This window comes from Wasmannia auropunctata, unplaced genomic scaffold (genome assembly GCF_000956235.1).
Source record: "Wasmannia auropunctata unplaced genomic scaffold, wasmannia.A_1.0 LD335921.1, whole genome shotgun sequence".
Taxonomy (NCBI): domain Eukaryota; kingdom Metazoa; phylum Arthropoda; class Insecta; order Hymenoptera; family Formicidae; genus Wasmannia; species Wasmannia auropunctata.
Window position 1 is genome coordinate 1037044 of NW_012026969.1, and position 15332 is coordinate 1052375.

General features: G+C 37.4%; 1 protein-coding gene across 1 annotated transcript in view; it reads left to right on the forward strand.

Moving 5' to 3' along the window:
• Positions 1 to 15332, forward strand: part of LOC105455153 (nesprin-1-like) — a 90444-nt gene continuing 75112 nt past the window's right edge. The window contains 10 exon segments of the mRNA XM_011698246.1: positions 1 to 1156; positions 9381 to 9442; positions 10468 to 10563; positions 10637 to 10720; positions 10794 to 10886; positions 11563 to 11732; positions 11844 to 12246; positions 12438 to 12584; positions 12671 to 13211; positions 13449 to 15132. Coding sequence (XP_011696548.1) covers positions 436 to 1156; positions 9381 to 9442; positions 10468 to 10563; positions 10637 to 10720; positions 10794 to 10886; positions 11563 to 11732; positions 11844 to 12246; positions 12438 to 12584; positions 12671 to 13211; positions 13449 to 15132 — 4001 coding nt within the window. The 5' untranslated portion in view covers positions 1 to 435.

The window sequence follows — 15332 nt, forward strand, 5'->3', positions numbered from 1 at the left end:
AACCGGCGCCCGTCGCGCACGGCCATATCGTATACATTCCGTATTCGTACATTCCATGCGCGCGCCTCCGACGCGAACTATACGTAGGTGCGCACTCCGTTATCATGGGTGCTGATAGAAAATCAGCCCGAGATCTATTCGCAAATAGGGTTGCAGTTTGCTAGGACGATACAACGCGTCTGTACAATCGCACACACGTACTTAACAATTATTGAAACGGAGCAGGTGACGCGAATGCGGCATATGCAACCCAGTGTATGGGGTGTGGTGTCGGGAGAACAGGTGTTAAAGAGTTCTCGGGTACAAAATTAGGACGAGGAGAGGTGGGGAGAGGGAAGAGGAAAGAACTGACGTTTGGACTCGATGAGCGAGACATGTCGGTTGATGATTCTCGGGCAAAAACAATGAAATAAAAAAATACACAATCCTTCGAATATGTCGCGGACGACACCACCGAAAGGCAGCCCGACACCGCCGAGGGTAGACAGCCCCGGCAGTGGCGGCGCCGATAGTGGTGGCAGTCCGAGAACGCCACGTGGTAGCCGGCTGCGAGACCGGGTGAGTTTTTTCGAACAGGTCTGGTCGGCGGGACGTAGTTCCAGCGCCGAAGACCTGGAGGATTCGGAAGCGCGCAAATCGTCTTTCCGGTCACCAACGCACCGGCGATCGTCTTCCAGAACGAGTGATTCTTCGTTCGAGGAGAGCTTCGAACGATTGGTGGAGGAAGGCGAGTTGAACGGCGCGAAGGTCGTGAAGTTTGAAAAAATCACCGTGAGAAAGAGCGTACGTGCGATCAGTTCGGGTGGCACGAATGGAGACTCCGCGGTCGTTCAGCAGCGCGCCTTAACGGAATCAAGCAGGACTCCTAGCGAGGAGCACATCCTCGAGGACTCGGCCTATCAGAGTCACAGTCACGGTGTGCAGAGTCACGGCAGCAAGTCTAGTTCGGTCACCTCTTTCACAAGGTTTCCCTCGGAGGAGAGCCTATCGCAAAGGAGATGCAGCAGCCCCCGGCTTCAGCAATTGAGTTCGGACGAACGGCCGCCCTCGGAGTGGTACGCTGAATATCGCAGTCAGAGCTTCCAGAACGTCGCAGCGAGAATCGAGTACGTGCGCAGCAGAAGCGAGTACGACGCGCACATCGCCGAGATCAAAGGTACAGGTGTCACTTGACCTGAAAATCAAGAATCTCTGGGCTGTTGATTCTCTTGTCATCTTCTTCGTCATCTCGATACTCTCGACGTTCACGCCGGCCGGCGAGATTCACTTATTGCGACAGACATTCTCGTCAAGTACCGGAAATTCTTGCGTATTTAAATGGTATTCACGATAAAATGAAAAATACTCCAGGGATTGTGGATAGATTAAATAATTGCAATTGTCGATTATTTCATATTCGAAGAAAGATCTCAGTATATTATTTAGCGTGTTGACGTTTCAATTGACCTCAATCGGCGATTTCACGCATTGCGATACATTAATTTTGGCTGACATCTGCATTTTCCACAGAACATTTTGCAAACTTCGCAATTCTTAAGATATTTGCAGAATCGTACTCGTTTAATTTTTGAAACTGTCAGAACTTTCAAATGCTTGATTTTACAAACGTTGTATATAGTTATCAAAGATCGCAGTTAAAAAAGTAGAATGCAAACAGCAAACTTCTCATTATAAAGATAACTCTTTTTACATCTGTCAAACTACATGGATAAAAAATCTCCATAATGGAATAATCATTTATGGGACCGTTGCGTAACTTTGCCATTCATACGCTTTCAACGGCGAGCTGCGTATAAAACGTAATGCGCGCTCGTATAATACTCAACGATGACGGTCTTATAGGAACCTCAGTTCAAGGCTATCCTTCTATCTTAGTCTACATCTTTTATCCGTTCTCTTGTTCCCCTAGAGTTCTTCTACGAGAAATACGAACAGAAATTCTGCCACTATAATGTCACATAATAAAAGTAACGCTCATTATATAGGTAACAAAAATACAAACAAAATTCAAGATCAAATGGTTGCAGTTTACGGTGAGAATGTGATCCAAAGTATTTTCACACGTTAGTCACTTCTCGCGCGTTTGCGGTAAAATTCTGTCATCGCGGTGGCTCCCGTGCTCGGATGATGGATTAATCGAGTGCGCCAAATTTCGAGAAGCAGGCTCGTTGACGAGAGAGCATGTCGCGCCCACGCGCGCGTTCGAAATACATACATACATTCACGCGTGTATGCAGCGAAAGGTTGATTGTCCGTCGCATTAATGACAGCAAAACAAGAACTTCTGCGGACGGGTTCGTTCCATAGCATGCTGCGATTTCCATAGTTTGTCTGACAGGCCACGTGCGCGTTCTACAACATGCGAGCTTACCTCATCGTTTATACGGAAGATCAATTGTCAAGTAATTAAGAAACAATTACGCGTGCAAATATAGAATCACTGAGACTAATGAAGATCGAAATGACCGTATTCACGAGTTTTAATATTAAATAATAAAAGTTTTAATTGTAACGGAATCCTCTGAATTCTCTCTTGATTCTGACGTCTGTGATTTAATTATGTTAAAATATTTAACGCTGAAATTTCGAAAGCTTCAGTAAATCAAAATTTTTACTAACAATAAGTGTTCATTAAAGTAGAATCTACTTCAAATTTGTTTCCGAGATTTAAATTCATTTCCATATAAAAATCCATTTCAATTTCAAAGAATTTAATTAATAGAATTTATAATTATAATTTAACTAACAGAGCAGTACGTCACTGAGATACGTAATATTTATCATTTATATCTTTACATGCATACGTTATGTCATAACTTTTGTTTTTATCAGGATTATATTTATCATTTTATTTATTAATATCATCTATATGATATCGCATATCGATCAACGAATATTTGACACGCTAAGCTTCAAATTAAATGCCAAACGGCACCTTTCCATAAAGACTCATAGATATATTTGTATGTCTGATAAAGCACCCGAGTTATCGTATGAATGTCAAGGCCATGCTCGGTTATCTCTCATCTCAGGGCTGGCTTTTCGATTGGTGCACGGAGTCGTTAAAACAGTTTTACTGGTCAGACGCGAAGTAGGTCAACGGTTGACGATCAGACTTACCTAGATCGGATTGTTGTCGGAAAAGAGGCTTCTCTATCGTAACAATATAATATGTTTTACATATCTGGCTTTTGGACGCGATAATAAGAATAATAGTTTTATATAATTGTCTAAAAGTTTTTGAAAGACTGTTCGAAGAATTTTTTCGAAACTTTGAATACATGAAATATACGTATACGTGTCTACATATTTTTACATCAATGTCTCAGTGATGATCAAAAAATAAACGTTTAGCAAATTTTACGTGCGGCAATAGATTTATACTAAAACTTTAATAACTTTATTTTTATTCCCTAGCAACGGACTCATCGGGTATTAGCTTTTACAGCAATGTTTATAGTGATCGTTAATTTAGTAAGACAGGATTTTAATAAAATGTTTGAAAGAAGTACAAAGTAGAAATTATATTACGAATATTGACTTTATCATCATTCATTTTTTCACGAAGAAAAGTAATGATGGTAATGTTATGATTGATTATATCGTAAATTTTTCAACAATTATTCATTGAAATGCATTTACTAGCGACAACAATTATTGAACGATGTTTTCTCGGAATAAAGTTGGTTATATCGATCTTCACAAATGACATGATTTATATACAGGTGAAGATGATTCGTAATAAATTGTCATTTTTCATTACGTAAAAATTTTTTGCTCGTTTTCTCAGTCAGTAGTTAATTGGTTTGCTGAACATAAAAGCTCTTTTTTAATTTCCGTTTTATGTTTGCATGTCCGATAAAGTATTTCTTTAAGTTGATTTTACCACAAAATACGTTTATTTTTTGTTGCTGAATCATGAACACACACACACAAATACACTTTAATCTACGAAAATGTTTTCCACACTTGTTATTTCCTATAGCGTGTCAAACAATACAAACACAGCAAATATTACAACGTAATTTATTTGTCGTATTATCGTGATTAGCATATAATTATTCTTAAACGTATTCATTTAATTCGAAATAAACATTATATCTCTCTTCATTAAACGCGCGTTAAATTATTGCTTATTTAATGAGCACCATTTTATGGTGCATAAATTTTATGAGCCACCACAATTGCATGATGTATCGTCAAAGTATTTTAATGACGGAATCGATTGTACGAAAAATCGCCGTAAGAATAATATTGAATAATATTGAATTGTAAGATTCGTTTGATCACGTTTCTCGCTCTTTCATAATTTATCCCATTTCGTCCGAGGAGACGACGTCTGACCTCATCCTCGAGAACTTGTCCCACTTTACTGGTTCCCTTTCCTCCTCTCCCCTTAAAACCGGACATCTCGGATGCTGCACAGCTATCGTAATATTGGTCGGCGACCACAAACACGATCGCGACATCATTTTATGGTATACATCTACTTACGTAACGAAGAAGATTAGAGGACTGCTGGCGTAAAATCAGTTTTTCTGTATGAATATAACGAATGTCTAAATTCTGCGTCTTCAATTTTTAATTCAATTTTTTTAGAAAGATTTTTTTAGAAATTTTTTTAGAAAACAAATAATCTGTCAGCAAAATGCATTATAAAATGCTTAAAGTTGACCATGACAGCCGAGATTCAAAATTGCTGTAATCGAAAGTAACAAAGGGTCAAGTGCTACAATATATAGTAGGCATTTATTTCCTTTGGAATGTTTTTTTAGTTCTAATTTATTCGCACAGTAATATAACAATCAGAGAAGTTTACGAACTCCGCAATACTTTAAGTTTGAGATGAATCTATGCGTTCAGCTAACGCGTTGGTAGCTATCCGCGATACATGTTTCGCGAAACAGCACGCGACTGTCTCTGGTTGCTTTAAACGGCCAACATCTATTTATGTTTTCTTCCTCGTGCGACCGGTTGAACCATCACGACAAGCAATGGTTAGCGTGGCGAACGTTGAAAGCGATCTGACCTCCGCGGGTTGATCGTTCCGGTTCAAAGTTTCCTTATCGATCCGTGCTATGTCGTTAATCTCTCTTTTATCGGGTTACCTGCTCGCGTAAAAATAAATCGATCGTAGCAGAACCAGTTATATATAGCACAAACTTGCAAACAATAATTGCGGAAGTGAAAGTTAATTCGATGGTGTCTATAATATTGCCTAAATAAAATGATGGCTCATTATATATTATGCAAGTTTTATAATCAACTATTTTTTGAATTATTGGATCATATAGAATATTTCAAATATTAATTTTAATTTTTATAATAAAGTAATAAATTTGAAACATTTTTAAAATTAGAACTGTAAATCCAGATTTGTTTAATACATCTATGATTAAATCACATCGAACTTAAAATTGCTACGAATCTATGCATGATTATCGAATAATTGTTATTTGATTATTCAAATTTGGTTATTTAAATCTGCGAATGTATTATTTCAAATTCGAACTATTTGTTATATAAAAAATAAAAAAATAACAACAAGTCACAGCACTAAATATTAAAATAAGATTTTCTTAAAATTAACTTTAAAAATACAATTTTGCAATCTATTTAATTTCTTGACTTGTAAATAAAAAAAATTTGAAGTTTATTCACGTTTGCTAGGAAATCTATCGTTAAAATTGAGACATGAGTTTTGGAACACTCCGTGCTCGTTCTGGTTCTTAACCCGTAAACTTTCGTCCTATGGTAAATATATAATGGCTGAAATTTCCTGTTGCTACGTTGATTTTTATAGCCGCACGGTTACCTTCCGTGACGCTGTATAATGAGATCCATTGGTCGTTTTAGCCTTTGCTTATCTTTTTTTTGAAGGAGTTACTCGCAGGCGGACACGTGAACGAACGCACGAGTGTTCTGCCATCCGAAATCGTCACGAAAACCGAAGAAATCACGACATTTGATATAGGGTCGGTTGAAATTAAACTTATCGATGTCTCGTATTTCTGCTTACAATGAAGATGCACTCATTCTCCATGTGTACAGAATTAAAATAATATATTTAAGAACTGATAGAGAATAAAAAATTAAGCATTTTTCAATCACAGAGAGTAACATTTGTATTTTCATTTTATTTTCTTTTTAATGTGTAAAATTATGCAATTAGCTAATTTTAATGTCATTTGTAAGATTATCCTATCTAAAGAAAGGCATGTAAAATCGAAATGTATCGGTATTCTAAGTCTCAAAGTTTGCTGACTTTTTTCCGCGACAATGATTGATTCTCTCGTTGCGCTAATTTCGTGAGCGACTGATTTTGATAGTTGCGTGTATTGAGGTTGATGTGATATAATAACAAATTATAGTAAAAAATAAAAAATGTTAAATACAGCGCGCGCGTCTGTATAATACTACAGTCTTTAAAAACTAAATGCGAATCTACTCGAATAAATTTGTATTTTATAACATATATATATATAGCAGTTAAGTGTTAAAAAAAACATATAAAATCTAATATTTATCTACAAAATAACACTGAACAATAATAAAAAGATACGTAGATAAAGATAGAAGCGAGGAAGAAATATAGATGATGACGCCAATACAGTTGATTAATGTTATCTGATATATCTCGCTATTGATATCTATCGATACCAGATCTATTATTACGTGAGAAATATTTAGTGCTGATACAGATAAAAATGCAAGCGCGTGTCGGTTAGGTTTAGATGATTACGCAGGTAACGGACTCTCACAATACCGGTGACATAATCGCGAATCATCTTGTCCCAGAATCCTGAATGTTACTCTCGAAGAGGCGAGAGCGGCATGCGCGTTACAGAATAACATTTCCGCTCGTTTAAAACGATATTTATTTTGGATGTCGTTGGCGGACGTAAAACGCCGACAAACATCATGCAAAATTCACTTTACGCAATGCAAGCATTTCGGATATTTTCGAATGCGAGAATACGTTTAGTGGACTTTTTCATATACATCATGCTCCGATCGACTGAATTTAAAATTAGAAATGATACAAATGCGAGCTTCTTACAAATGGTTGCAATTACAGACTATATTAAATGACGTCATACATTGTAAAAAAACTCGAATGAATCATACGAATAAAGACTGATCTTTAGCTTATAGTAATCAAAATACCATAATTATATTCAAGCCAGTATAATTATAATATAAAAAAACTTTAGTTACACCAATGATTTCAAAATGTGAGAATTATTAAGTAAATAATTATTATATTTGAAATAATAATTTTCGGACTATTCCTGAAATATTGATTACTATATATAAAATCATTTAAAATAGAAATAAAAGAAAATAATAATGGCATTTAATTATTTCTCTAAATCTCTCGAACATAAATTTTTCAATATTTATGAATTTTTAGAAAATGTTAATTTGCTCGAAAATTAGGTACTAAAAAGTGCTTAAAGAAAGATTATCTATCATTGAAATCGTTTTAATTCGTAATAAAACTTTTTGTATTTCAAAAATAGTACTTTGATCGCTATAATAAGCTGATCTACGTTACTATAGTTTGCATGATCATCTCACTTTTGACATTCGCGGCAGTGTAGACATGAAGGACCCTCGAAAATTGTAATCAAACGCATCGCAAGTACTACGTCTCGCGTGTGTTTTGCCGAACGATTTACCGTAACCATGACACTCGCGCTGAATGGTAATGAGAACGCGTGGGAATATCCTGCCTTTTCAATGTTACCGGGCTGCATCGCAACGCAATGTGGTCTTTAACATTCGCCCACGTCTTGTGGTTACGATCTATCACAGATAAAAGCAACGATAAAGACCGACAATAGTATAACAGTTTCTTACAGTTCCCCATATGTCGCGCCGAGTTCGATAGGTCAGTATTCCTCATCTAAGCTGCTAAAGCATTTCAGAATCTTTTACAAATTTTCCTCATTGTAGCGTTTTAATAGCTCTTGTATGTTCGCAACTATATCGCCTTCAGCGTCTTCTTATCTTTATATGTACGTGCGAATTTAAGAATATGTTCTCGTTAATCTTATCGAAAGAAGAATTCGCGCAGCATAACACAAAGAGCAAAAGCTCTTCTAATATCTTCTTGAGCAAAACTCAACTGCAAATTTATTAGACTTGCACGCCCGTATTTTCCAAGGCAACTTCTGTGTCTACAGAAAAATTAACGAACTTGTGTCAAGAAGTTCGATTTATGCAGCGTTTGTTCGAATGTGAGATCAAACGAAAAAACAGGCTTCTGACGATTCTTTGATTCGTAAATCAGGAAGGCTGCATATACTGAAGCGACGTGTCTTCGTTAATTACCAGGCAGTCTTGCTGATTACAGTCGCACCGCACATTAGTGCGTACGCAAAACGATTGCATTACGACACGAAAATATTATATGCCGCGACGAGACCATGTGGAAGATTCGATGAAAAGAAAGATTGTTTCAAGGCAACGGTGTTGATGTCTGCTGGTGACATCAAACGCCGTTTTATTTCGGGAACCGTAAATTTTTACTTCCAGGAACCATCGCAATGTCATTTCGTAAGCGCACGTGTGCGTCGATGAATGAAAAATAATCTCAATTTAAATTGCAAACATTAAATATTAAGGCTCGGAATATTTTTATTGAAAGGTAAACATTGTCCCCGAATTTTTCGTGGAAATACTATCTAAAATAGATGCTATCATCAGAGACTGATGAAACATTTTTATATAAAAACCTTTTCAAACTGCTCCAAAGAAACTATAAAGCGAAAATAGCAGGGTGAGAAGAATTTTCGTATTTTGCAGAAGAGTTTATAAATGTCTCTATGCAATGAGAGCGCAATCTATTTCGTCAATCGTATTCGCCTTGTTTGTCGACTTGTGCGATTAGTTTTTCTTCCTGCAATCGAATCGCATTAAGGACGGACGTGCATATCGCGCTAATAATTTATGTGACAGATTAATGTTCGCTTCGATCATGCGCCTGCGGGTATATACCAGTTGCACATTCATTATCGCTCGTGTGCTTAGTAGTGTGACGTATACGACACCATAGCCGGGGTAAAGTATAGTTAAAGTGACGGCAGCATTTAAAAATAAAACGGCGCTAACGTGTTTCGCATAATCCTTATAATTGATCTCGACAATTTGCAAATGTCCACGAGAAATTGCGAACACTACTATGTTCGATGTGTTCTTCTTCAGCTCAATTCATCATTCAACACATTTGAATAAATAATTTATACTCGTCCTCTCAGAAATACGTGCCGTAATTTCAAGGATCAGCTCCTTAATTTCGCGAAAATGTTTTCTCTTTCAATTAATTTACCTTTACAGCGTAAAAATTGATATTTAATTCTCGTTTCTTCTTTCAGATGAACAAGAACGCGTGCAGAAGAAGACTTTCATAAATTGGATCAATTCTCACCTGTCGAAGGTAAGCGTGTATGAAGATGAAGTATTTTTGTCACCTTCAGAAAACGTAATAAAACAGATTTTTCACGCAACAAATCTGTGTTTCGATATCGTGTTTCGTTTTGCCGGCAAGTACTTGATAACGATAACGATAACGCGACGGTAGTTTTTCGACGATGGGCTAACTCCAGTTCTTTTCTCATTCGACGTTACGTAATGCTCTCGATCCTTACGTGACACGTAATAAAACGTGACGCGGGCTGCCTCTCGTATCGTGCTATCGAGAAACTTGAACGGCTGATCTAGCCCGTACCTGGCTCTTGAGTTTCGATGCTCCCCTACTTCCGCATCCTTCAGAACTTGCCTTACTACAGAAACTCCATTCGTCGTGACATGCATGCATCAAAGGCAACGAAGTTATTGAAGCCGAGCGTCTCGCTCGTCCTCGTACGAATAACCGATTTCGATACAAAGACTATATCAGATAGAAGATAATAACGTTGATCTATATACATTATATATAGATTCAAAAATCAAAACGATCCGAAAACAATAAAAATTTAATTTATATTATTACAAGAAATTTTTTGAAGCAATCTGTAATCAGCGGTGAATTTATTTGAAGGCATTATAGGCTATTAAGCATTGAATATGAAATATTAAATTATAAGTGTTTTTATATATAGTGTTATTATATTATTATATTAAATTTCTTATTTTATATTACTAGTACATAATAGGCGCGCGCTTCGCGCGTGCTGCGTATTGAATCCCATCTTCCAATAACATTTGTACAAATTGACATTTTAATTAAACAAATGTTAACAATTTTTGAAAAAAATAATTTATTATAAGATAAATATTAATATTATTAAATATTTTTTTATAAGATATGAATTTTTAAACATTGGCGAAAAGAGGCTTCAACGCAGGTAACACGGCAATTTAAGATAGGATATTTTGTTTTTATATTATATTTATATCTTTTAAAGAATATATGATTTGTCATGATTACACGTTTGTATAATAAATATTTTTTTTGTATAGAGAATTCCTCCGCTTCGTATCGACGATTTAATCGAGGATCTGAAAGACGGCACGCGTCTTCTCGCATTACTCGAAGTTCTTTCAGGAGAGAAACTGGTAATGAAATACTTGCGTTGTCATTTTGTAAAACAAATGTTAAAACCAGTCTAAAATGCGCGTGATCTTTCAGCCTGTGGAGAGAGGCCGCAATCTAAAGAGACCGCATTTCTTAAGTAATGCCAATACTGCGTTGCAATTTTTACAAAGCAAGAAAGTGAGTATTTTCACTATTTTAACGATCAAATCGAGGAAATTGATGGCCAATTTCTGATTTAATATTTTCGCAGATCAAATTAGTGAATATAAATTCGTCTGATTTGGTCGACGGACGACCACCGGTAGTATTGGGCCTAATATGGACTATCATCCTGTATTTCCAGGTATTTATCGTTACGTTTGGGCATATTTTAGTTATACGTAATGACGATTATGCAAAAGAGAGAGCACCAGTATACTTAGTATGCGGTAGCTGCTTAAATATAGCGCTCGTATCACGTATCAAAGTACTTTGACAAATATGCAGCAGCACCACATTTTTATACACCGCAATGAAGATTAATTTATATTTTCTAATTTTCTTATTCAAGCTGTAATAACTGACCAATTATATTTATTATAATTACACAATTATAATAAATTGCAATTAAACAAAATTTTAATCCTAAAATGTATCCAAAAAATTACATAAGTTTGTTAACCAAGTAAATTCAAAAATATGTAGAATACAATTGATAAAAATGAGATATCTTTTTATATAAATTGAACAATTATGCTTGCTCGAATAAATTAATCCTCGTTGCAAGTAAAATAAATTATGTCACACTCTGCTAACCGTATGTATTCCAATAAACAAGCTACGATCGAAGGATCGCAAGCGGGTGAGTAGTAAAAAAAAGTAAGATCGTCAATGCGATGAATGATCTTGATCGTTCTAAGAGAGCAAGACGGATATCACTTGCATGATATTGCGCATTCTATTAGTACGCACGCTAGGATTATCTTTAGGCTCGACAAGAAGAGGAAGCATTGTACCAATCCTCGGCATTTTTTTTTTAGATCGAAGAAAATACGAGAGCTCTCGAATATCTTGGACAAACCTGGGGCAGCCAGAGCAGCCTCGAAAGTCTTGGCTCGGCGGCGAGCGAAAAGAAACGTATCAGCAGCGAAAAATGGAAACAAAGCGCACGGAAAACCTTGCTTCAATGGGTTACCAATGCCTTGCCCAAGTCAGTATTCTATCGAATTTGTAATTTATGATATATTAGCGAGTTGCTATTCGTAGCAAAATACAACAACGTAAAATTTTTTGTAATATTATGACGGGTTGGATTTTCCAGGGATGTTGGTATTCAAGTTCGAGACTTCGGAGAAAGTTGGAGAGATGGAAATGCCTTCTTAGCTATTATCGATGCCATAAAAGCCAACTTAGTAAACATAGCAGCTATGAGAGAAGCGTCGAACAAAGCTCGGCTGGAAACAGCCTTCCAGGTTGCCGAGGTCGAATTAGGTATTGCCCGACTGTTGGACCCCGAGGACGTGGATGTACCACAACCCGACGAAAAATCGATCATGACATACGTTGCCCAATTTTTGCACAAATATCCGGAACCGGGAAATACAGCTCCTGATTCATTCGCGGTTATACAGGAGGAATACGACGGTCTTCTTAAATGGCTAAACGAGAGAGTCAGGCATCTCGAACAACTTGATAGAACAAACGCCTATCCACAAAGTTATCCGGTACTTTCATAATAAGATCTCAATCAGATTCCGTAAATGTTAATGTTAATCTTTTGATGAAGTCATTTACGTGACTTCACAAAAAATCATGACAATTAATGTTTAAAAAATTCCGTAGTATTTTGAAGTTATAAAAGAAAGATAAGAAAGTATAAAGATAAAAACATATTATTCCGTATATTCTTTTTCAGGAATATATGCTGTTTAGAGCAGAGACTGACGAGAAATCAATTATATATAAAAAGATGCAAAGTTTGGTCGATACACCTAGTATGATAAGTATCACACGAGATTCTTGGGGACATATACAAATGTTGTGGCAACAAATGGAACTCTTCGTAGGTTTTTCCACGGTCTCTCTAGCTAAACGAATAGAATCTTATTTTGTAGAAATTTCTTTTCAATAGATGTCATTTTTCTTTAGATGCTGCATTGGCTTTGGTTATTAGATTCAGTGTTACCGGGGGAATTAGGAGAAATCGGTAGATGGTTGGCAAGAGCCGAAGCTCTCTTATACTCGGACAATAATATTCCACAAGAAATGTCAGAAAGCACAGCGAATATAATCTCAAATAAGTTAGAAGACCATAAAAAATTCTTCCTCGATTTACCGACAATGACGGAAAAATTCCAACGCGTCAGGAATTCGCCATTAGCGCGTCAAGTCCGGCCTGAACAATTAGATAACATGTCCGCGCGCTTCGATAGCTTGCCCAATCGTGCCGCTAAGAGAAGAGTGAAATTAAAGTTCTTAGAGCACAAATGTTGCCTGATCGCTTTCCTGTATCTCGTCGAGACCAAATTGAAAGGCTGGAACATTAAATACGGCACAGAGGAGAAAGTGCATCAGATGTTGGAGCAGTATCGTAACTTTGTCTCCCGAAATAGGATATTCCAGGAATTTCAAAAAGCTTACTTGGACATGCAGCAAGTCGCGGACGAGTATAAGCGCGATGGTGATATTGGTAAATAAAGATGTCACATAACGATTATTGATTGATATTCATTTAATTGTAATTACCATTAATAAATGTTGATACGAAAGATATTTTTACATTTAAGTATAATTATTAATTAGAATAATTAAATAGTGACTAGTTAATATTCAAACGTCATCAATTAATTTTATATATTAAAAGAGACGTCTTCTAAATAATAACTTTTTCCTCATCATAATAATGCCATAAATTCGTGCTTTTTAGACCGAGAAGAGAGTCTCAATATCGATCGCTTTATGCGCGAGACGGCCGAAAAATGGAAGAACGTGTCGATGGATCTGCGCTGTGCTCAGAGCATGCTCGAGGAAGTTGTCGCATATTGGCGTCGTTGGACCATCGTCTCAGACGAATTCGAGGCATGGTTACTTCGCGCCGAACCCGTCTTAAATCTCCCAGAGGAGGAAAAAATGGAATTCTTTCAAGATATCAGCGTGTGGAAGGACAAGCATCAACAGCTGTCGGACACTGTGAGCTTCCTAATCGCCACATCTGACGAATCGGTTGCGTTTCGTTTGAAGGAGCGTTACACGAATCTGACAGCGAGATGGGAACAGCTCTTCCAAGAGGCCAAACAGTACATGCACGCGGGTGATCTTATTCGAACGAGGAAAGATTACAAGACGGGAGTAGATACTCTGCAGAAGTGGCTAAGAGACGCCGAGGTTGCCTTATCGACCACCGGATTGATTTCTACGGAGCGGATCAAGGCTTACGGAGAGAAATTACAGATTCTTCATAACGAAGTCGAGGGCATTGAAAATCTCTTCAAAAACATCAGTAAAAAGTTCCAGACTCTTATCCAAGATTTATCCCGTGACGAAGTCGACAAGATGATGAACACTTTGAAAAAAGAGAAAGAAGCGCTTGTTAAAGTACGCGCTTTGATACCAATGCAATTACATTTGTATCATCAATTATTGGTGCAACAAGAATCCTTGGAAGCAGGGCAGAAGGAGATATCTGCGTGGCTAGACGAAGCCGAGAGTTTTTTGGCCAACATAAATCTTGCGGGTGGTAGAGACGCTGCCCTAGGTCAATTAGATCGTCATAAAGCCTTTTTCTCAAGAACGCTCTACTATAAATCCATGCTAGAGTCTAAGAACAAAGTATTCGCTAACATCGTCAAGGCTGTGGACAGTCATGCTGACGTGGAAACCGCCGAAGGTGGAGCTACTTTGAGACAACTCAACGATCGATTTATTAAAATTTCTCAAGCGGCGCAAGTCTGGGAACAACGTTTGCAAGAGTCTGTGCGACGTTGGACGAAGTTTAAAGAGTGCGAGCGACAAATCTCCGAATGGCTTTCAGTTGCGGAGACAATGATCAACGAGAAACACATCGATAATCGTCAATCCGTCGAGTACCACAAAAATTTCTTTGGCAAAGTCAACGAAAAATGGATACAGGATCTGGTAAAAGCCGGCCAAGATCTCCGGAATGCGTTACCAGTTGATCAGCAACTTCCCGTCGCAAAAACGGTAGAGGCTCTTCAGAATCGCTGGAGAGAAGTACTCACCTTTGCGCCGCTTCATTTAATGAGACTCGAGTTCCGCCTAGACGAAGCGAGCTTTCTTCAATATCTCAAAGAAATTGAGATGGAAATCAGTTCTGAGCAGCAAGCACTCATCAACAACGATGATGTGGACGGTATTCAGCAGCGCAACAGAGAATTTTTCGTGAACCGCGGCACTGTCCTCGAAGTCGAGCGTTGTCTACAGACTCTGAAGAAGATCAGCGATGCCTATAACAAGCTCAAACCGAGAGACACCAGCCTGACTGATGCCGCGCAAAACGCCGAACGTTTGTGGGAAGAAACCGCACAAAAAGTAGAGAACTTGAGGGAACAATTGCGAGAAGTTCCACAGCAATGGGCGACTTATAGACAGAAGTGAGCATTTATTTAATTTCAGTGATACACATCAATATCATATCAATGTCTTTCTTTATTTAAACGACCACGTGCTCGAGCTCGCGAACGTCTTCATTAATTAACACTATTGTTAAATTTTCCGTGCCTATTTAAACGACCACGTGCCGAGGTTCAAAGAACGTCGTTGTTAATTAATAATAATTCTTTTCGCGCCTATT